This window comes from Myotis nattereri, assembly GCF_964212035.1.
Source record: "Myotis nattereri genome assembly, chromosome: 9".
In the NCBI taxonomy this organism is placed as follows: Eukaryota; Metazoa; Chordata; class Mammalia; order Chiroptera; family Vespertilionidae; genus Myotis; species Myotis nattereri.
This window is the reverse complement of record NC_138084.1, coordinates 44,553,039-44,577,181: the sequence shown is the minus strand read 5'-3', so window position 1 is coordinate 44,577,181 and position 24,143 is coordinate 44,553,039. Positions and strand designations below refer to the sequence as shown.

General features: G+C 44.2%; 1 protein-coding gene across 1 annotated transcript in view; it reads left to right on the top strand.

Moving 5' to 3' along the window:
- Positions 1-3,807: 3,807 nt before the first annotated feature.
- The window catches only part of XRRA1 (X-ray radiation resistance associated 1), a gene marked incomplete at its 5' end in the record, with an annotated part of 51,313 nt that continues 30,977 nt past the window's right edge, over positions 3,808-24,143 (top strand). Inside the window, 6 exons of the mRNA XM_081098833.1 lie at positions 3,808-3,901; positions 10,048-10,229; positions 12,329-12,400; positions 13,381-13,453; positions 16,189-16,286; positions 22,544-22,677. Of these exons, the coding sequence (XP_080954959.1) occupies positions 3,808-3,901; positions 10,048-10,229; positions 12,329-12,400; positions 13,381-13,453; positions 16,189-16,286; positions 22,544-22,677 (653 nt within the window). The remainder of the gene's footprint in view (positions 3,902-10,047; positions 10,230-12,328; positions 12,401-13,380; positions 13,454-16,188; positions 16,287-22,543; positions 22,678-24,143) is intronic.

Genomic DNA, 24,143 nt, shown 5'->3' with positions numbered 1-24,143 from the left:
AAACTCAAATACAATGCGACATAAGCTGTCTATTCGTTTTCTTCTCCGCGCAGCCCGGCGTTGGGACCGGTGACCCTGGTGGCCGGCTGGGCCGCTCTTTTCACAATGGCTTTGCAGCTGTGAGAGGAAGCGTTGGGATCAATCTCCGCAAAGTAAGATTTGCTGGGCGTCAGCAGCACTCCAAGCTCCTTGACACTGTGGGCCAGGAACCCTCAGTAGCCACTGGGCAGCACGGGCTTTATTTTCTTGTTGCTCCCATACGCAGTGTTGGACATCAAAGTCTGGCCCTTAACTCTCCTGTGCACCCTACTGTGCATGCCTCTGGGTGTCTACCAGTTCCGCTTAATTTTGACGTATCTGCCCGACGGGTGATAGATGAGCTTCTTGGTCCTCTTTCTGATGACTGATCATGGGTTTCATGAGGGGTCTGAGGGCTGCCATGAGGCAGAATAGCAAGTGGCTGCCACCTCTGTAGGCAGCTCTGAAGAAGACAGCTCATTCTTTTTTTATTGCTGAGTAATACTCCATTGTGTGTGCGTGTGTGTGCGCGTACACGTGCACCTTCTTTATATCCGTTTTGTCCCCTGACAGCCCTGTCAGGTGGGGAGGGTAAGGCGCTCACCCAAGGCCACATAGCATGTATCAGAACCTGACTTAGAAGCCAGGTGTTGTTTAACATCGAAACGCATGGTATGTCCCCTCTGCTGCTCTGCTTGTATAATTTTAGGATGTAATAGTATTCTAGATGTTTATTAATTGACTTTTTTTTTTCCACAAAAGTTTTTGAGCAGCAACATTGCCCAGAACTATATACTAAGGGGTACAGGGGGATCAAGACGAATCTGTTTCCTACTCTTGTAGAATTCCTATTCTAGCGACCCAGAGTTACCACATAACAGGATTGTACTATACTGTGCTCTGTTACATTGCATCGCTTGTGTGTTTTTTTATTTCCATAAACCCCTAAGTGTCCAAATGACTGAACAGATATTTATTGAGGGCTTACTATGTAGCAGTCACTGGGGATATTTTGTTGAATAGAACTGACAAAATACCTGTCTTGGCAAAGCTAACGTTCCTCTGGTAATTATCACTAAATAATATTAGATGAGATTTCCTCGTCTCTGTGAAGATGCCCCTGTAGCTTTTTGTTGTTAATCTTTTATAACTCCTCATTTCTCATGACCCAGCTCTAATGTCACCTGCTCTGTGACACCTTCCCCGATCCTTCCTTCTTCCTTCCTCCAGATAGAATGAAGTGCTCCGTAGCATTGTGTTCATGGTTCCGTTTATTTCAGTGAACATTCATTGAGCCTCTTCAATGGGCTGTATGAGGTGCTGGTGATAGAGAAATATGTAGGATCCAGGCCTGCCCTTAGAGCGGCTCACAGCCTGGGGTTGTGGGGCGGGGGGCGTTGTTTGGAGTGGTTACCAGGCAGTTAAGCAGACCATTATAATATACTTAATAGGGCAGTGTGCCTCCATTAAGAGGCAGGCCTTAGATGGTAGCACAGAGAAGGGTCAACCTGAGGAGAAGACATCTGCATGAGCCAGGCAAAGAGGGGCAACGTGTGATAGGCCAAAGGAATAAGACAAGCAAATGTATGCAGATGAAAAGCGTGTGTGTGTGTGTGTGTGTGTGTGTAGCTGAGAGGCACTACAATTAGACTGATATTTGCTCCTTCAGATGAGACCAGAAGTACTAGTAGCTGAAGCTAACTAGGCAGGTAGCCTCTAAATCTGGAACTTGAACTTTATTTTTTCCATCTTGCAGATAAAGTTCCTGTTTCTCTTTGGGTTACTTTCTAGACTATGTGACCTGGGGGTTATGTGCCCTTTCTAGGTCATTAGCTGTAAATCCACACCTTCTTACCTAATGTTCCACCTAGGGAATTGGAATGTCTGTGATTCGTTGTATGCAGGTCTGTACATCCCCCATGAGCATGAGTCTGGTTCATTCTTTGTGTTATGTGCATAGCAAACATCTTTTCCCAGATTGTATCTTTCAACGTTGTCTTTGCTACTGTTGCTGTGCATAAATTTATTTTGTGTAAATGATCCTATAAACTGATTCTTTCCTTACTGATTTGTGATTTACACAGCTTATTTAAGCACTCTAGCCACATCCCATTGTCACACAATTATTCTACTGTTCCACCTTCCCATCTGTGTCTCTGTATCTCTACATATGTATCAGCCTACTGCTGAGCTTTTTAGTCTATGGTATTTTTCTAGGCTCTAGGTGAGACACATTTTAGAACAGAAGAGTAATAGAAGAATATAATTAAGGAGCAAGGTCAAGAGTTCTGAATGGCAGGCTAAAAAGGGGTGTAATGTCTATTTTACAGGTGAAGAAACACAAAAAGAGGGAAATCAAGAGACTTTTCCGAAGATCAAAAATCAAGTAAGTACTATGCAGATCAGAAGCAAGGTTCTTATGTTCTATATGTTACTTGAGCCTTCTCCAACAGTCATCATCTCTAACATTTCCCAGCCAGCTATTCATTCATTCATTCCTTCCTTCATCCATCCATCCATCCATCCATCCATCCATCTGGCAGATAGGTGTAGTTGGTCACAAGAGAGATTTCCTAAAAGATAGATTGAGTGAATTACTGTTGATCTTTCCCCATCTACCCATTCATCTTCCCAACACATTTTTAGTGAGTTCTAGGCTCTGTGCTGGGCTTTGGGATTACATAGGTGATAAAGTATCACAGGCTCCATAGCAGGTGGGAAGTTGGTAAGGGCAGCAAACAATTATAATAAAGTAATAAGTACTACACTAGAAGTATGGGTTGTCGTGGGGACACATAGGAGGGGCCTCCAGTCCTTTTGGGGGTGGTCAAGAATCAGGAAATTCAGAGTGCCTTGTGGTGGACCAAAGAAGATACAGCATCACTCATTCATCCCACAAATAATTATGGAATTTGTTATGTGCCAGGTGCTGTGTTAGATGCTGGGGGTAAAGAGATGAACATCATAGATGCTGTCCTTCCTCTGGAGGAGCTTAGAGGAGGAGCTTAGGGAGCTCAGAAATAGTATAAAAACCCTTGGATCCTGAGCTCCTGGCCTGGCACTGAAGGCCCTTCAGGAGCAGACACCACCCTTCCTGTCTAGCCTTATTGTCCAAGACTTGCAAACACACATCCTCTTCCTGGGTCAGATTGTTTCTTTATTGCACCAGGAATGCCGACCACCATGTCCTCAGTCATGTGGCTTTTCTGTTTAGAATGCTTATCTTTCTATCAATAAACTCAATGCATCCCTCAAATCTTACTTATCCAGTTCAAATCCCATTATTTGCCTATCATCTTGCCAAAAATGGGAGCCCCCCCCCCCCCCACTGAACTCTGTTAAAACAGAGAACATCTCTAGCGAGCACTTAACGTGTACCAGGCACTACCTTTCTAACTTGATCCTTTTCCCTTTCTATTAAGGTAGGTGTTATTACCCACATTTTGCAGGTGAGGAACAGGCTTAGTGGGATAGAGTAACTTTCCCACTCATGGAGCGAGGAAAATCACAGCCAGTATTCAAACCAGGTCTGCCTGAGTCCAAAGGTGATGCTCTTGCTGGGTTAGGATTGATCTGAACTAAAAAAACAACAACAAACAAACAAACAAAAAAACCCAAGGCTTTGTCTCCCTCTTCATTTAACGCCCATTTCTGAAGCAGGGCAGTGGCCTCCAGGCCCTCAGAGATGGGGTGTGATACTGTGTGGTCGCCCCGCGCTGGGATGAGAGAGCAATGCTGCGCCTTCTCACTCTTCTACTTCCTCTTTTTCCTTGCTTCGCTCTCAGGGCGATGGCCTCCTCAGGAATCTACAAGCTGGATGATGGGAAGCCTTACCTGAACAACTGCTTTCCAGCCAAAAATCTGCTTCGGAAACCGGAGGAAGGTCAGGCGACTTCTCCAATTGCTACCTTTGCCTCACAGCCAGCTCCCGCTTTAGAATGTCTCTCATGTCCCTTTCTTTCTCTCCTGCCCCTTGACTTCTGTTCCCTGCCCCACCTATTCCCATCCCTTCACGTCCATCATCCCCAGCAGCCTCCGGGAGCCTCCTAAAGTGCATGTCTTACCATTGAGTTCCCTTCTGTTCAGTGACTTCCCATTGCTGGCTCCTGCACCTGCTGTTTTGTCTTCAGAGTCTAACCTCCCATTATCCTTTTTCTGGCCCCATTCCTTTATTTATGCCCTATGCCATAGTGCTCTCATTTCAGGTAGCTTTTTAAAAAAATATATATTTTATTGATTTTTTTACAGAGAGGAAGGGAGAGGGATAGAGAATTAGAAACATTGATGAGAGAGAAACATCAATCAGCTGCCTCCTGCACACTCCCTACTGGGGATGTGCCCGCAACCAAGGTACATGCCCTTGACCGGAATCGAACCTGGGACCTTTCAGTCCACAGACCGACGCTCTATCCACTGAGCCAAACCAGTTAGGGCCACATAGCTTTTTTTTTATTTGCCCAGGATGTTCCAGCCCTCATTCCAGTTATCCAAATTCTCCCCTTCCACAAAGCCCAGCTCTTCTCCCACTTCTCCCAAATGTAGCTCCCACAGTGCCCACCCTCTCTGGCGAGCCATCTTCCTCTCTCTGTTTCCTGTTTAATGATTAATTGTATTCTGCCAAGCTCCTAAGTAAAATGGCTTAAACTCGACTCTGCTAAGTAGTTTTTCAAACGTTTATCTAGTTAAAAACACCTCTGTAGCAGAGACTCCTCACAACACGAGTAGAGCCATGCAGGTGGAACACTGCCAAAGAAGTGTGGCTTCACTGGGCTGGATTTGTTGCTCTGAAAGAGTAGAGCAAGGAGGAGTACCCCTAATTTACTCCACGTGAAGTGACTTGCTGGTCACTCTGTGCATTGCATTTTAGAAGAACCATCTTCTCCTGTCTGTCCTCCCCACTTCTCTAGAGTGATTTCATTTTTCACATAGAGACCTTCTCTGGCTCCTACCTGTTTAAAACCCTCCCATGGAATTCCCAGTATGAAATCATGGTTTTATACCCATACCCCCTCACACACACAGAGAGAGAGATGGATAGATAGAGAAGTAAATATAGTCAGATGTATCTGCATGTGTTAGTATATGTGTGTATATTTCCTAGTCCACTGAGAGCAGGGATACCTCAGTCGTGAAGTGCGTACTGGTACCTACATTGTGGTTTCTAAATACTATTCTCCAATAAAAGAAGCCAGGGCTCCTCAGAGAACAAGTTGTTCTAGGGCTGGGGCAGGGAAAATACAAATTGAGCCTAGAACATCATGTGGTGCCAGAAAGTAAAGAAGTGGTCAGAAAAGCAATAGATCATGTCAAAAGGATGTAAGAGCCAACTTAAAGGAGCTTCCAATAGCCAAAGCTGGAACATTCTGAGCAACAAAATAGATAAAGGTAGATTTGGGTTATAAACCATTGAATAAATATCCATCAGCCCATAATTTTATATATATACTAGAGGCCTGGTGCACAAAATTTGTGCACAGTCCAGGAGCCCTTGGGAGATGTCCAAATGCTGTGGAGGCAGGAGAGGCTTCCGCCACTGCTGCTGAGCAGTGCTCCCTCTGTGGGAGCGAACTAACCCCCAGGGGGCAGCTCCTGCATTGAGCATCTGCTCCCTGGTGGTCAGTGGGCATCATAGTGACCTGTCGTTCTGCTGTCAGGCTGAAACTGGCTTTGCGACATCCCCCAAGGGGTCCCGGATTGCAAGAGGGTGCAGGCCAGGCCAAGGGACTCTACCAGTACACGATGGGGGCCGGGGAGGGACGTGGGAGGTTGGCCAGCCAGGGAAGGATCATGGGAGAGCATATCTGGCCCATCTTGCTCAGTCCCAATTGGCCGGACCCCAGCAGCAAGCTAACCTACTGGTCGGAGCATCTGCCCTCTGGTGGTCATTGCACATCATAAAGACTGGTGGACTGCCTGTTCCCTGGTGGTCAGTGCACGGCATAGCAAGTGGTTGAGCGGCCTAAGCATATCATTAGCATATTATGCTTTGATTGGTTGAATGGCTGACTGGACACTTAGCATATTAGGCTTTTATTATATAGGATGTATATACTAGTATACACATATATGTATGTATACATACACATATCATACATATATATATATTCTTATATAATAAAAGCCTAATATGCTAAGTGTTCGACTGTTCGTTTGACTGTTTGACCAGTCACTATGACGCACTCTGACCACCAGGGAGGCAGACGCTCCAACCAGTAGGTTAGCTTGCTGCTGGGGTCTAGTCGGTCGGGACTGGGCGAGATAGGCTGGACACGCCCTGGAGCCTTCCCGTGGTCCTTCCCTGGCCCCAGTTGTGCACTTGGCCTGGCCTGCACTGGGCCTCTGGTGGTCAGTGTGCATCATAGCGATGTTCATTATAGGCGTACACACATATATACACATTACATATTTAAAGGAATAGACTTTTAAAATGATGGACTGGCAAGTCTGAAATCTATAGGGCAGGCAGGCTGAAAACTTCAGGAAGAGCTGATGCTGCAGTCTTAGGGCAAAATTCTTTTTCCTCTGGGAAACCTCAGCTTTTGCTTTTAAGTTCTTTCAGCTGGTTGGTTGAGGCCCATGCACATTATCAAGGCTGGTCTCCTTTACTTAAAGTCAACTGATTGTCGATGGTAGCCACATCTACAAAATACCTTCACAGCAATACCTAGATTAGTGTTTGATTGAATAACTTCTTACTATACCCTAGCCAAGTTGGAACATAAAATTAACCATCACAGATGCTAGAATTAGGGGGTCAAAAATTTGATGAGAAACAGATATTTGCATAGTCTCAAGCTACCTTATTAACTGCAAAGAGAAAAATAGTAACTTTTCAGTAGAGAAACTATGCTGACACCACCTTATCCAAGTGATCAATATTAACATCACCAGTCATAAGACATATTAACATCATGTACTCCCTCTTCTAATGTGCTGACAAGGGCACAGCATCACTTCGGTGGTAGTTTTGTCGAAGTGCAAAAGCCTTAGGCTAATTATGGGAACCCATCAAACAAATTCAAACTGAGGGACATGTCACAAAATAATTGACTGGTATTCTTCAGAAGGGTCAAAATCACTCAAGGGAAAAGAAAGACGGAAGAACTGTCACAAAATTGGGGAAAACTAAGGAGACATAACAACTAAATGAAATATGAGATTCTAGATTGAATCCTGGAGCAGAAAGAGGACATCAGTGAGAAAACTGGCGAAATTCAAAGAAAGGTTAATAAGATTAGTTACTAATATTATACCCGTGTTAATTTCTTGGTTTCAATCATTGTATTATGACTAAATATGACGTTAGCGAAACTGGATGAAAGCTGTACAGGAACTCTGTACTATTTTTACAACTTTCTGGGAGTCTAAAATTATCTCAAAATGAAAAATGATGAGGGGAAAAAAAACCTTCCCATAGATACTATTTCTGCCCTAAGCTTACCGCGTTATAACCCAAGCTCTTTTTCTAGTTCTCAAGACCCTTTCTGATCTGACTCTGCTCACCTCCCAGCCTCATCTTTCTTCCCTCATGTTTATCTCCTGACACACTCTGGGCCTTCCTTCCTAGCTGTGTTGGGCGTTTTGGCAACAACTCAGACTGGAGTCTCCAGGAGTCAGGGCTATTGGGATAAAGGACAAAGGTCCATGCCTCAATGGGGACAGCTTTGGGAAATGGAGTGCTTGAACTTTCAGGCCCAGAATGGGAATGGGAACTGGCTCACACCAGCCATGGGCCAGGAGCTGCATCCAAGAGGCAGGATTGGCAGCACTGAGCTAGGGCAGTGGTCGGCAAACTGCGGCTCGCGAGCCACATGCGGCTCTTTGGCCCCTTGAGCGTGGCTCTTCCACAAAATACCACGTGCGGGCGCGCATGTACAGTGCGATTGAAACCCCGTGGCCTATGTGCAGAAGTCAGTATTTTGTGGAAGAGCCACACTCAAGGGGCCAAAGAGCCGCATGTGGCTCGCGAGCCGCAGTTTGCCGACCACTGAGCTAGGGCAACCCCCCGGGTAGGGAGCTGGTGGTCAAAGGCATCAAGCTGGTTCCCGTTGTTCCATGCTGTTCTTCCGTGTGGTCCCAATCATTTAAAAATGATTTATTGATTTCAGAGAGGAAAGAAGAGGGAGAGAGAGATAGAAACATCAATGATGAGAGAGATTCATCGATTGGTTGCCTCCTGCAAGCCCCCCACTGGGGATCAAGCCCACAACCTGGGCATGTGCCCTTGACTGGAATGGAACCTGGGACCTTTCAGTTCACAGGCCAACGCTCTACCCACTGAGCCAAACCGACTAGGTCTGGTCCCAATTTTTTATACCTCTGGGTACTTGTGCTCCTCCCTTTGCCCAGACTGCCTGGTTTTTTCATCTCTACCCAGTCAGCTTTCAACTTACTAGATATAGCTCATACCTTGGGCTGGTAGCTCCTATCTTTGGGCTTTCATAACTATAGATAGATAGATAGATAGATAGATAGATAGATAGATAGATATTAGTTACTTTGAGTCAGGGCCTCTATCTTATTCATCTCCATAGCCCCAGCTCCCAGCACAAAGTAGATGCTCAGGAAAAGTCTGAATGGATGATTATGGGTGGGGGCTGTGGCTCATGGTTCATTCAGCAACACTCACAGTGTGGTAAGCTTGTTGCAGGCCTTGGGAATATTGACATGAATAAGTAAAGTCTATACTCTGTGGAACTAGCTCTCTAGAGAGCAAGAAAGACAATAAATAAGTGAACAAATAAAATAATTACAGATTGCCATGAATGTCTTGCAGTAAAAAAAAATTGCTGATGGAGAGAATAGATTCTAGAACAGCCGTGGGCAAACTACGGCCCACGGGCCAGATCCGGCCCGTTTGAAATGAATAAAACTAAAAAAAAAAAAGACTGTACCCTTTTATGTAATGATGTTTACTTTGAATTTATATTAGTTCACACAAACACTCCATCCATGCTTTTGTTCCGGCCCTCCGGTCCAGTTTAAGAACCCATTGTGGCCCTCGAGTCAAAAAGTTTGACCAACCCTGTTCTAGAATGTTGTCATGATTTTTTTTTAATCCTCACCCAAGGATATTTTTTTCATTGATCTTTAGGAAGGAAGGCACGGTAGGTGGGGGAAAGAGAGAGAGAGAAAAACATCAATGTGAGAGAGACATGTCTATTGGTTGCCTCCTGCATGTGCCCCAGCCACAGCCTTGACTGGGAATTGAACCCACCACCCTTTGGTCCATGGGCCGACACTCCAACCACTGAGTAAATGGGCCGGGGCATGGTTTTTAAGTGAGTTTACTAGTAAACCTCTCCTCCTCCTCCTCCTCCTCCTCCTCCTCCTCCTCCTCCTCCTCCTCCTCCTTCTCACATTTATTCATTTTATGTTCTTCTTCTTTTTACATCCATTTTCTAGTTCTTTCTGTGGTGAACTTGTGTTATTGGTGTATGTGTGTGTGTGTGTGTGTGTGTGTGTGTGTATGTTTTAATGACAACTGTTCTATCATTTTCTTATCCTGAGCCTCTGAAGCATTTTCCCCCACAGTGATGGGGTCCTGGGTAACGTCTGGGAAGATGGAGCCCGTTAAACGATGTCACACATTGAGCTTTACCCAAGAGACGACAAATGGGCCAGTAACTAGCCGGCATAGGAAAGAATGATCAGCTCTGCTGAGGGGAGCCCGTAAGGGTTTTACAGAACAGGAAATACTTGATCTGGGGTCTTGAAGAACAATTAGAGTTTAAAGGCAAACATGTGGAGGAAGGAATTAGGCAAATCATTTCATCTCTTTGAGTCTTCACCTTTTCATCTGTGAAATGGGGCAGTACCATATCTTCACTGGGTTTGGGGGCCAATTCATTGAGATAATTATGTAGACATCTTCTCCCTAACCCCCATCGCCAGTAGCAGTACAGTATCTGGTGCATATTAGGTAATGAGAAGCCTTTTTGGTTTTAATATTTTAGATAAATAACCTGTAAGTGCACTAGCTGTGGCTTTGAAAGAGTTTGCTCCTCACTCTTCTGATCTTCTCAACAGGCCGAGGACATTGGTTAGTGGCTCGAAAAAACCTCAAGAAGAAGCCCAAGGGAAGTGCGGTTGAGGCACCGCCTGAAGGTCAGAAAAGCCAGAAGGTTCCTTTTGAGACCAAAGGCAAGAAAAAGTCTCAAAGGAAAAACCAAGCAGACATTCCTGAACACGTGCTGGACCAGGATTTTCTGGTGAGAGTAACTGCATCCTGGAATGGCTGGCGATATCAGCTGGTGGCTGTCCTGGCTGCTCCCCTCTACACCTACCCCAGTCCACCCCAGGCTTTTAGAGGGGCAAATTGAGTACAGCCAGGATGATGAAGGGACCCGAAGCTTTATGTGTAAAGCTTTCTTTACACCTTGTGAGATTTATCCCCGTTTTGTTGTTGCCTTTGTGCAGATGGGAAATCTGAGGCCCTGAGGACTAATTTGCCTTGGCCAAGATAAAGTATGGCTAGTAATTAGAACTCAGGTCTGCTCAGGATCAGAACTACTCAGGGTTAGAACTCTGGTTCATGACTCTGGAACCTGTGCCTGTACATTCTATCAGGTAAAAATTCTTAATTGAGTTGGGGAGGCAAATGAGTAAATCAAGGGGAACAGTAAATTGGAAATCCCATTCCAGTACCTAGTAGGGTGTAGCGATTCCTGCTCTGCTCTGGGGAGATCTCTCTAGGAGCATGGCGGCTTGGGGAGCTCTATCTACACTCCTCAACCTCTGTCCTATGGGTGTAGTGTCTGGCTGACGACCAGATGTCACCCAGTGCCTGGGGCAGGCTTTCCAAAGAGGGCTGGGTCGCTGTGTTGCAGACCAGCAGGTAATGTCACGTCTGCTCTGTGCAATGCCTCAGTGCTTAGAGAGGGAGCTATGAGAACTGGACTGTGCTCAATACTAAAGCACAGTCCAGTGCTCAGAGCTCCCTATGAAGAACTCTCTGGAAGTCTGCTTTGTTCTAGGCTCTCTTGTGGATCTCAAGAGATGGGTTTCTGCACAGGTCAGATGTTGAAAGAGAGCTTTGAGGGGATAGGTAGTTGAATCTCACCTCAAGTGGTGAGGTGTAAGCTTTCCACAGAGTCCTATGGAATTTCTTTCATGATTTTGTTCACTTCTCATTGAGGGTGGGAAGGACTGAAACAGCAGTACTGAGGAAGGGCAGAAACACTTCTCATGGTGGTCTTTTCCCCTTTGTTTCCAGCAACATATAAGGCCCACATTAATCGAGATGGCTTCTTATCCATGTTGCCACTCTGGATAGCATCTAGTGACTGACTCCCTAGCCTTCTCTGGTTTTTCTTCCTCTCAAAAGCACCTTGCTTTTTCCTGTCTTGATAGCATTCACAGCCCCTCCCACCCACTTTCATGGGACCAACTCCTACTTAGCTCTTAGGTCTCAGTTGAACTATTACTTCCTTCAGTAAATATGGCCTCACTTCCACCTCCTATAATTGTTTCCCTTCTTGAATTTCTCATTTAAAATATTTATCACATAAAAACTTTCTTGCTATTTGGCTTCCATGCACTTGAAAGTTGCATGAAGACATGGAATATTTCTGTTTTTCCTTTATTATCTTCCCAGTGCCTAGTTCCATGTCTAAACATAAAAGACATCATAAATAAATGATTAACAGAAAAAAGGAATAATGCTCAGTAAACAGAAATAGAAGCTCCAAAGTTGAACTTTTCTTCCAACCTTTTAGTGTTGAGGGGCAACATATGGTAGTCAAAAAAAGCACAAAGTTTAGTGATGACAGATTTGGGTTTAAATCATAGATTTCTCACTAGCTCTTAGTCTTATTTTTCTCATTTAAAAAGGGGTATAATAATAGTTAAGATTAGAAGAAAGTTTGTTGATATATTTAGCATAATGCATGGCCCAACATAGTGTTTAATAAATATTCAGTGAGTGAATGGATGGATGGATGGATGGATGAATGAACAAATGAATAAATTATGACAAATGTATAATATTGGTAAAGCCCCAGAAATACAGATTTTTTTTTTTTTTTTTAGAACTAGGTAGAGCAAATAAGGCCAAAAAGACAGAGAAGGAACAGAGAGGAAGGAATCCTCCTAAGAACCCCATAAAGTTAATGTTACTCTCCCCATCTTACAGATGGGAAACTGAGAGGTGGAAAAGCTGAGATGGCAGCTTCGTTCCGAACAACTTCAAAGCCCATGCTTTTCCCACTGTACCAGGCTGCCTTCCTCAGCAGGAAGCCATTTGTTGCCTTGGCCAATTAGATAAACTTTGTTGGGGCCTTAAGAATTGACTCTCTGCACTGTGTTCCAGCTGAAGCACCACTGTGTGAGGAGCCCGTCAGAACTGTGCACCATTAACGTGAGCGGCCTGAAGTTCTCTAAGGTGAGGCCAGCCAGCAGGGATGTAATTGGGGTGAGCCACTCCTGAGGTGGCTCCTGGCTATTTGTCCGTTGGACTTCCTGAGTCCCTGGGGCATGGGGATCTGGTCACAAGGGAAGGGGAGGATCAGACAAGGACTCGTGGGTGGAAACAACATTAAGACACAATCTTTGGTCCTAAATTTGGTCTTATCATGTCCCATGTGAGGTGAATGAAAGGAAATAGCCTTGTAGAAGTGTGTTTGAATTGGCCATAGAATTTTGTTGGGGCATGATTCATTGTGTGACAGCGTTCCCATCAAAAGAGCCTACAGGAGAAGTTTCTGTCAGGTTTCAGTGCCAGAAGTGGTAATGTTTCTCTCAAGATGCCGGTTTGTCCTTAACTTATAGATACTGTGACTCATGTAATGAATCCTGTTTCTTTCTTTGCATTGGCTAATAGGTATCTCAGAGCCAAATGTGTGGCCTACCATTAGCCAATGTATATACAGGATATTATGGCATGCATTTCTGTTTGTAGGTCTTCCATGGCACACAAAGAGAGGTTGCTTATATAATACTATACAGCAATTAAAGTGAATGAACTAGAACTACATGTAGCAACACAAGTAAATCTCAAAAACATAGTATTGAGCAAGAAAGGCAGGTTACAGAATATCTACAGTAAGATTGCATTCAATATAGTTTTAAAAACAGGTAAATAATACTATATATAGTTTATGGATACATATGTAATTTGTAATACAAGTATGGGAATGATAATCACCAATTTAGGATAGCTGTCATTTGTGGGAGGGGGGGAGAAGAATGTGATCTGGAGGGATAAGAAGGGAGGGGCAACTCTGAAATGTTTTTCTTTAAAGAAATTTGAAGCAAAGACAGCAAAATATTCAGATTTATTAAAGCTGGATAGTGGTTACATGGGTCTTCAGAGTATCATTCACTGTATTTTTCTGAACATTCTTTTGAAATGCCTTTCTGCAGGCTAAGGAAAAGGACTTCAAGAATTTTAATTCCGTGATTTATATCAATGCCTCAGAAAACTTGCTACCTCTAGGTGAGCTTTTTCTGCCTGAACACTGTCTTCTGCCTCTTGGCCGGCACAGCCAGTCACTCAAGTTAGAACCTGCCTGTCAGTCCATCTGTGACTGGCCACTCGTCTATTTTTTGTAGTACAGTAAGCTGGGTGCTGGAGAACGCACAGATCTGGATTGTAACCCAGAGTAGGCACTGCTACTGAGAACATTTTTCTGTGAGCTGTTGCTTCTCTATGTGTAAATGGAGATAATTTGCTTCCTTTTTCCTCTCCGAGACAAGATGCCTGGTAGGCTCAGATGAGATGGGTATATAAAGATGTTTTTGAGCCAGTAAGAGCTCCTATTGGAGCATAAAGCCTTCTTATTTATTTAGCCAATCCACAGCGACCCCTGCTGGATATCAGGACTGTGTGAATGCTTGGCTTTTAGAAATGAATGCAGCCAAGTTCTATTTTGCTGAGTCTTAGTTTAGTGGTAGAGATGGGCTCAGACACAGTTATAGCAGAATACAGTAAATGCAGTGATAGAGGGAATCACAAAAGCCTATGCGAGAATATAAGCAAGACATCAAAGGCCAGAGTGTCTGGAGATACTTCTGAGAAGAGGAGCACCTAACTGGGAGCTAAAAAAAAATGAATAAAAGAGACTCAGGAATTAGAAGGTAAGGTTGACTGAGCAGATGTGGATGGCAATACCTGACCAGGGTCCCTGAGGAAGCTTTGTATGTCTGCAAGGGATGCAGGTAGTAGAGAATAGAAACTAGAAAGCTTGGTAGGGAGGAGGTCACCAGGGGCCCTGAGTGGCTTGGACTTAATCCTGCAGGCAGGGAGAGCCTTGAACAGCTTTTAAACAGAGAGCCTCGGTGGTGGTTCTGAGGAGGGTGGATTATAAGAGAAGACAAAGGTGGAGATCGGGAAACCTGGGAGGTGGTTTTATTTTTCCAAGGGCGGGGAGGGGAGACCTGAATCAGGGCCATGGCATTAAGGATAATAGGGGTTAAGATAAGATTCAGGAGGAGGCAGAGATAACAGGACTTGGTAAGTAGTGGGCATCTGGAGAGCGGGAGGATCAAGAGCATTCACTGAGACAGAGAGCACTAGAGGAGAGGCAGGTTCGGGAGAAATAGGATGAGTTCCGTCTGAATGCGTTGTTTGAGGAGTGTTTTTGAAGAAGCGTTTGATGAAGTCCCTGCCCTGAGGAAGCAGGGTAGTCTATCAGGAACATGGGCTTGAATACAAAGGCCGACAGGCTTATGAAAAGATGCCCAACCTCACTGATAATTCAAACAGCATCAAAATACTATTTTCTACTTACCAAATGCTGGCAAAAAATGAGGACTGATGGCAGGTGGGCCACATCAGTAGGGAAATGGGTACCGTACTCTCGAATTCAACAGGCAGACGTGTAATAAATCGGTGCAACATCTTCGGAAGGCAATTTGACAGTTTTTCTTAAAACAGTCATTGCCTTTCATCTAGTTGCTCCACTTCCCGGAATTTATTCTACAGAAACACACTTGTACAGGATGTTCGTTGGAAATATCCTGAAATATCTACTTTTTAAAATTTAGGCTTTACTGAACATTCTGACTTAAAAGACCACCATAGGCCACACTTGGCACTGGGTTCACTTAGAAGGAGCTAAGTAATTCGACATAGCCACACACATCACCAGTTCCTCTTCAGTGAAGGCCTCATAGCATTTCGTGTAGCAGTCCATGTAACCATCAGTGAGTCATCTGTGGCCACCAGGTCAGGTCCAAGACAATGAAACTCTCAGTGGGTGGATGTAGGAGCCATTCTGGCTTAAAAACGTCATTTCCCACTGGAACAAATAGCCACTGTAATACTCCGTGGACATAGCTCCTAGAGTTTCTGCAAAGGACATGTCCAAGTATAGGAGTCACCACACACAGGGAAGCCCAAAGTTTAGTGTCGCCACCAGGTATTTATTGCCCATTTATAGTTTCTCTTAATCCAGATGTGATTTTTATCACAGTGATAACATGGTTATCATACCAGTTGTTCCAGGTTACAGGGGCACAGACTAGAAAGTTAACCCAAGGTCCAGTTGTCATGCAGAAGGGGAAGTGTTTTTACCTTTTATCCAGGTAGCCTAAAAGCTGTCAATAGGGGAATGGTTAAATAAACTAGGGCATGTCTATATTGTAGAACATAATTTAGACATTATGCAGATCTATAGTTTTGACATGGAGTAATCCTTAAGTCATATTGTTAAGGGGGAAAACAGCAAGTCATAGTACAGTGGGAATGATATAATTCCATTTCTGTAAAAAAGAAGTGTGTGTGTGTTTCAGTAGACACATGAGAAAAAGTCTGGAATATATACATGAAACTTTCAATAGTTATCTCAATATTGAGATTAAAGGAAACTATTATTTTCTGTGTTTTTTACTTTTTTGGTGGACATGTTTTACTTGTATGATCAGAAATTATTATTTTTATTTTATACGTTATTATAATGTTTAAAATGGGCTTTGGAGTTAGGCAGTCTTAGAGCCAACTTTTGGCCCCTCACTTACCAGAAATTCTACTTTAGCAAATCTTAGCCAGGCTGAGCCTCTCATTCTTCAGCTAGTTCTCAGGATTGTTAGAGACTTAGGGGTCATGCATGCAAAGCACCGTACCCAGCGCCTGGCCCAACCCCTGGGGAACCCAGTAAACGACCACTGTTAATATCGTTATCTTAAGTCCTTCACCAGCTGAAGATTCTCTTTCTCCTCCACCCCTTATAGAGGCATTTCACACGTTTCCAGCCTTAAGGGAACTGGAGCTTGCGTTTAACAGAGTCAAAACAATCCACGTGAAACATGGAGACTTTAAGTTCTTGGAAGTAAGTTGGAGGTAGGGAGTTTTTGGTGCCCACCTGTCTCCCTGTAAGGAATGGGTGTAGCGGTCTCTCTTGCCTGCTTACAACTGTTGGGAAGGGGCTTTCTGGGCCTTGAAAGTCAGACCCCTGCTTCAGGGCAGTCCTCTGGGGAGGGTAGTGGGGTTGATGGTAGTGATGGGGGTAATGGGATTGATGGTGGTGGTGGTGGCAGCAGTAGCAAATAGATGAGAATATATTATTCCTATGGCCACGGTGCAGGGCCCTGGAAAATAATTCCCAAAGGTCAGATCCAAAGGGGTCTGCAGAAAAGTGAGTTTAAACAGAGTATTAAAGGAAGGAGAGCTTGAGGGGGGTCCTGGATCCAGTGGGGGTTAAGTGCTAGGTACAGCAGATTGGACCAGCTGAACTAGAGGCATGTGGACGATACCACAGACCACCCTGGTGTGAGTGAGCCAGATTGGTTCCATCCGGCTTAGATAAGGCTGGCTATAGGTCTAGTCCACATGAAGCAAAATAGGACTTTTAGCAGTTCTATAGCAGGCTCTTTACACTTGAACATCCACAGCTGTTCTCTAAACTCCAGATTCAAAAATACAGAAAAATTAGCTTGCATTCTTGGCTTTCTCCTAAATTAAATTTCCTGTAGTCATGCATTTTCTATGTGTGTTCTTATACTTCAAGTTGATCATCTCTTCAACTTCATGAAAACCTAGTGCCACTTTTCACAAAGAAACAGAGCTTTTGTCACTGCCTGAGACTCAGTGTATACTTGGAGAGCTGGAGCGAGGTGCGGGGCTGGGCACCTGGCCAGGCTCCCTTGCTGAATAGTGGACTCTTCCCCGCACGCTGGCCTCATAGCAGAAGTGTTTCCGATTCACACCTCAGCAAAATGTCTATGTCATGAGCCTTGGGGTTGACCCCAAATACTTGGTAACTTAAATTATTTAATCTGCAAACATCAGTGGTTAGTCTTTCTTCACAAAAGCCCCCACTTAATCTGGGGAAGGGGTGGGGTGGCAGCAAGAAAAGACCTTCCACAGAGTGAATATTTAAGAAGTTGATGTCCTTTATATGTCAAAGTTTTGACTGTTTGGGATGGCAGTCCCCCTAAAATGGATTATATACAGTTATATCCTTGCATTCTTAAAGCATGCCATACTGACTGTACTGGTACCTCCTCTCTGCCTTTTCACGTTATACTAAGGATAACAGGGATTTCTATGATTGAGAACAGGAGTGGTCCTCAGACTTGTCCTAAAAGTCCAATAAAACAGAGAGAGCAAGTTTACAACAACTGATGCAATTGTGTGTGCTATGTGAAAAACATCTTACACTAGATTTTAGTATAGATCGTGGGAAACAGGTTCCAGGTCCTCCAGAGATACAGGGAACCATTACCCTGACCTACAGGCCTGTGAGCTTCTTATGAACTTCCATTTATTCATTATTTTACTTCTAAAAAGGTAGTTACTGAGCTCCTTCAAGTCATGCATCGTGCCAGGCATCTTCGTTTCCTTACACCTACTATTTTAAACCCCTATTTCAAGTGCCAATGGGCCATGGGGAGGGGACATGACTATGGGCTCTGATCCCACAGCTGACTAGCTTGGCTCTACGGGTTGATCATGACTGACTTCTTGGAGGCTCTACTTTATAGTTTGACTAGAGGTCCGATGCACAAAAATTCATGCAAGAGTAAGCCTTTCTTCCCCCATCTGCCGGCACTGGCTGCCCTCCAGTGCTCGGGTCCCGGGCTTTCCTCCTTTGGCCGCCGGCAGGCACCTGGGACCCGGGCTGGCTTTTTCCAGGCCCCGGCTTCTTCAGGAAGGACGTCCAGAAAGATGTCCGGAAGACATCTGGTCTAATTAGCATATTACCCTTTTATTTTTATAGCTAGCTTCTGATGGATTGTATTTATCCAGCAGACCCAACCTTACCCAAGGGAATTTATTTGCATAGTAGAGCACACCAAAGTCATGATGCAGAGTATAAATGAAAAGACCAAATCTCTTGGCCGGTCATTTAATTTCATCTCTCTTGGAATTGCAAGGGCTCTCTAAGAAAAAGAATAAACCTGTCAAATGTCCTGAGTTTACAACTCACAGTAATGAATATTTTGATGTGTGATAAAACGTGATATGACTCAGAAGATATAGCAGCCAGGTTAGGAATCTTGTTTGCCAGAAAGGCTGCCACCCAGAGTAAAATTCTTCAGGTCAGGATGTCAAGCCACACCATGGCAACCACTGATTTTGGGCAACCAGAGCTGAATTCTCAACATAATAGGATCGAGTCTTGACCATGGAATCAACTACTCTTAATTTGTTTATGATATATGCATAACTGTGGTTCTACTGAGAATTTAAGATATGTTTTAAAAGAGGAGAACCAAGATGGCAGCATAGGTAAACGCCAGAGTTTGCTGCTTTGAACAACTACTTCAAAAGTGAAACCAAAAAACAGAAGGGACATCACCTAGAACCACAGAAACGCTGGCTGAGTGGAAGTCCTACAACTAGGAGGAAAGAGAAACGCATACGGACACTCAGAGGAGGCGCAGTGCTGAAGTCAAATTCTGAGGTGCGGAGTGCGCGGAGCAGGCTGGCGGCGGAGGGCGCGGTTGGCATTTTCAATCAGGAGGGAGTCGCAGACTCTGAGCTCCAGATACAGGCGAGTCTTTAGGGACCCAGACTCAAACGGGAGAAGCGGGACTGTCTGGATTCGGTCAGAGTGAGTGCAGCTTTCTCTCCGAGCTTTGCAGCGGGTGCTGGGACTCAGAGAGGCAGAGCCACTGGGGACAGCACGGAGAGCCGCCATTACTGCTCTCTCCGGCCCACCCTGTTGATCCTGTGCGACCCGCCCCGCCCAAGCCCTGCACACAGGCATTTGCCGGATAGCCTCAGGCAAAGGCTAGATTAGCACCTCCCTAGAGGACAGAAGCTCTCTCACTGCTGACACAGCTGATTCTCATAGCCACTTGGCCTGGAGGTCAAACCCTCCCTGGAATTAGCTACAACAATCAAGATTTAATTATAAGACTGCGAACAAAGACCACTAGGGGGTGCACCAAGAAAGCATAACAAAATGCGGAAACAAAGAAACAGGACAAAATTGTCAATGGAAGATATAGAGTTCAGAACCACACTTTTAAGGTCTCTCAAGAACTGTTTAGAAGCCGCCGATAAACTTAATGAGATCTACAAGAAAACTAATGAGACCCTCGATCTTATATTGGGGAACCAACTAGAAATTAAGCATACACTGACTGAAATAAAGAATAATTTACAGACTCCCGACAGCAGACCAGAGGAGCGCAAGAATCAAGTCAATGATTTGAAATGCGAGGAAGCAAAAAACACCCAACCGGAAAAGCAAAATGAAAAAATCCAAAAATGCGAGGATAGTGTAAGGAGCCTCTGGGACAGCTTCAAGCGTACCAACATCAGAATTATAGGGGTGCCAGAAGATGAGAGAGAGCAAGATATTGAAAACCTATTTGAAGAAATCATGACAGAAAACTTCCCCCACCTGGTGAAGGAAATGGACTTACAGGTCCAAGAAGCGCAGAGAACCCCAAACAAAAGGAATCCAAAGAGGACCACACCAAGACACATCATAATTAAAATGCCAAGAGCAAAAGACAAAGAGAGAATCTTACAAGCAGCAAGAGAAAGACACTCAGTTACCTACAAGGGAATACCCATACGACTGTCAGCTGATTTCTCAACAGAAACTTTGCAGGCCAGAAGGGAGTGGCAAGAAATATTCAAAGTGATGAATACCAAGAACCTACAACCAAGATTACTTTATCCAGCAAAGCTATCATTCAGAACTGAAGGTCAGATAAAGAGCTTCACAGATAAGGAAAAGCTAAAGGAGTTCATCACCACCAAACCAGGATTATATGAAATGCTGAAAGGTATCCTTTAAGAAGAGGAAGAGGAAGAAAAAGGTAAAGATACAAATTATGAACAACAAATATGCATCTATCAACAAGTGAATCTAAGAATCAAGTGAATAAATAATCTGATGAGCAGAATGAACTGTTGATTATAATAGAATCAGGGACATAGAAAGGGAATGGACTGACTATTCTTGGGGGGGAAAGGGGTGTGGGAGATGCGGGAAGAGACTGGACAAAAATCGTGCACCTATGGATGAGGACAGTGGGTGGGGAGTGAGGGCGGAGGGTGGGGCGGGAACTGGGAGGAGGGGAGTTATGGGGGGGAAAAAAAGAGGAACAAATGTAATAATCTGAACAATAAAGATTTAATTAAAAAAAAAATTCTTCAGGTCAATTTAGAAAAACTTAATTTTGTCATAATTTGATTCTCTGCAACCGGATCTGAAAAAGGGTCAGCTGTAGCCCTGCCCTGAGAGTCAGGAGAACTTGTTTCTAGTCTTGGTCCTGCCATTACTTTGGCATACCTCCTTGGCCAAATAATCTGGGACTTATGTTTCCTCCTCTGTAAATTCTGGGCCAGCTGTGAAATTCTGACCTGCGATTCTAAGACTATTCATGTCTTCGAGCCGCCCTTAATTCTGTGGAAAGCAAATTCGGACCCAACATTAAATGGCTAAAGCAGCTAGGACAAGGGTCAGCAAACTTTTTCTGTAAGAAGCCAGACAGTAAATATTTTAGGCTTTGTGGTCCATATGGTCATACTTAGTCAACTGTGCTGTTGTAGAAGGAAGAAACCATAGACAACACAAAAACAAATGAGGAGGGCTGTGTTCCACGACAACTTTATGAGGCTGAAATTTGAATTTCACATAATTTTCACACAATGTTGTTATTCTGTTGCTTTTTTTCCAACCATTTAAAAATATAGTGACAGGAGAAGATTTGACTTTGGGTGATGGGCACATGGTGCAATATACAATATACAATGTTACAATATCTTGTAACATAGAAACCCATGCCTGAAACCTATATGATCATGTTGACCAATGTCACCCCAATAAATGTAATTGAAAATATAAAATAAAAATATAAAAATCATTCTTACCTCACAGGCCAAGCAAAACAGTCAGCAGGTTGGATTTGGCTCTCAGGCCTTAGTGTGCCAACTCCTGAGCTGGAACACTGGTGAGACAGCCCAGGATGTTGGAATGGAGGGTGGGAAATGGTAGAGTGTGGATAGATGGGCCTGGAGAGGTAACAGGAGAGAAACTGTGGAGAACCTTGGAAGTCTTGCTAAGGAGTTTGAACCTTCTCCTCTGGAGACCAGGATCCACTGAGGGGGTTGGGCAGGAGTAATCGGATCAGAACTGCAGTGTAGAAGAACACTATGGCTACTGTATGAAAAATGGGTCGGAGGGAATAAGTTTGAGAGATATTAAGGAGGTAGAATCCATGGTCTGTTGACTACCCACTTATGGATATGAGGGAAGAATTTTCCCCACCTTTACCTGTGCTTATCTGAGCTAGCTTTCCAGACTGAACTGACATCATTTATACCAACTGCCTTTGTCTTGCTGAGAGAAACTCCGTTTCCTGACTGGCCTCCTGACCCTAGTCAAGCATCTCATTAATCTGGCCAGTTAAAAGGTGGTTGATGATGGAGTGACAGGTGGGGTCATTATCCTTATAAGCCAACTGGATAAGCACCTACTTAGTGCCAGATCCTGAGCTAGGTTACAAGGATACAGAGATACTGTGGCATGGCCCTTGACCTCGGAGAGTTTATGGTCTAGTCCACTCCTGTGTGCCAGGACTCTGCTAGGTACATCCATGTACTAACATCCTTATTCCTCAGACATATATCCAGCTATGGCAGATACCCAGCCTACTGTGAGAAAGATGCCCCAGAGCAGTCTGGATAAAGCACTCAAAGTCAGAGGAGAGCGAGAGAGATTCCATCTAGCCAGAGAGTTAGGAAAGGTTTTATAGGAGGCAGCGCTGACCTGGTCTTTGGGGCTTAGATTGAGATACATGGAGAAAGGGCGTTCCTGGTTGAGTGATAAAGCTAAAGGCGAAGACCTTAGGTAAAGCGAGGCAAGGAATGGTAGGGGGTCACTTTGGCCAGCACCAAAGGATAAATAAAGGTTTGCAGTGGGAGCTTAGGCTGACACATAGGTTGGGAACTGACTCTGATAGACCTTAAATATTAATCCAGAGACTCAGGATTGTTTTAGCCCGTGGGTGATACCCCTCCCCCAGAAGTTAAAAAAAAAGTAGCTAGCTCCCACCTCATGTATGAAAATTAATTGTCCTGCATAGTACTTAGGTTCCCCCTTCTTTTGTCTTTGCACCGTAGTTCCTGGACCTTTCCTTCAACAGCCTGAATCCGGAGGCCATCTGTGATCTCGGGATTCTGCCACGCCTCCGTGTCCTGCTCCTCACAGGCAATGGGCTCACCTTTCTGCCAATGAATTTGGCTGTCACAGAGCAGTAAGTTCTACAGCCGAGACTCCATCTATGTGTTTCTTCGTGAACCTTCATCTGAGTACAAGTAACCCAGGAAATAGTCCAAAGCAGTTCCGAAGCCTTATAAAGACAGGCTCCCAGTGAAGGCAACCATGGGAGCAGGACCCCAAAGGATAGGGAGGCTTCAATGGGCGTCCCCTCTCCTCTGTGTTATTAGGAGAGACACAGGTGTCTGGCAAGTTGCTCTACTTGCTTCTGATTGGTCACTGGGTAAATTGTGGATATTGCTCTTGCCAGACTATTCTTCATGAACCCTCTAAATAACTTTTGCATATTCCCATCCCGCACATTTGCTGAGGCCATGCCTTTTGGCCAGAATGTACTGGTTCTTCCTCTCTTAATAATAATAATAATACACATGTAGTACTTAACACATATTAACTCATTTAATCCTCACACCTATGAGTAGGTGTCCTATTATCACCCCCATTTTATAGACAAGGAAATTGAAGCATAGTTAGGATAAATAACTCAGCTAGAGTTACAAAGCCAGTAAGTGGCAGAGCCAGGTCCATCTGACTACAGAGACCACACTTAAGACCATTATATCCTCCTCTTACGTAGATTTTGTATATAGTCCAAGGGTTAGCTCAGACCCTCCTCCTTTCCCTATCAGAAACCTTCCCATCTTAACCATTTTTAAGTGTACACTTCCATGGCATTAAGTACATCCAAATTGTTGTGCAACCATCACCACCATCCCTCTACAGAACTCCTTTCATCTTCCAAAAATTGCAATAACTGACTACTGAATCAGACACTTCTAAGAAGAATGCCAGATAACTCCCTGGATTCCAATCATATTCCTTTTTGCCCTCAAGGTATACCAACAATCATATCTACTTTTGATAATTAGTGCCAACCACCAAGCCAATATAATAAGCCCCTCTTTTCCTGCCGATTGGTTCAATGGAACAGAGAAGCCAAGTGGCCACTAGCAAACTCAATCTCTGGTTAAGTGGAACTATGCTTGTGTCCCCTGTAAAAGTATTCCTCCTTAGGAAACTAAGACCTCTAACTCAGAAGAGCTCAGAGTTGCAGGATGAGAAGCAAAGATGCTGCATATGGAATGTTAGGTATACTGCTAAGAGGAGCAGCTCTCATTTTCATTCATTCATTCCTAGGTCCTCTATTCTGGTTGTGAGGCTTTCTCAGCCTCTCTGCCACTTCTGGAGTCAGCACACCCTAGTGCAAAAGTGGCCCTGAATATTGCATGAACCCCTTTGCATCTCTTCTTCCAAATATTAACCTCCCCAATTTTGGGTGGTTAATTCCAAGAAGCCTTAAAGCAGATTGTTTTTTTTAACACATATATGTATTTGGGTCTTTATTTTCTAATTTATACTCATTATTTAGTTTGCAATACAGTGAACTTTTCGATTTATTTTGGCCAAGTTCCTAGGGGCACTCAAATATGGAGCCATTGTAAA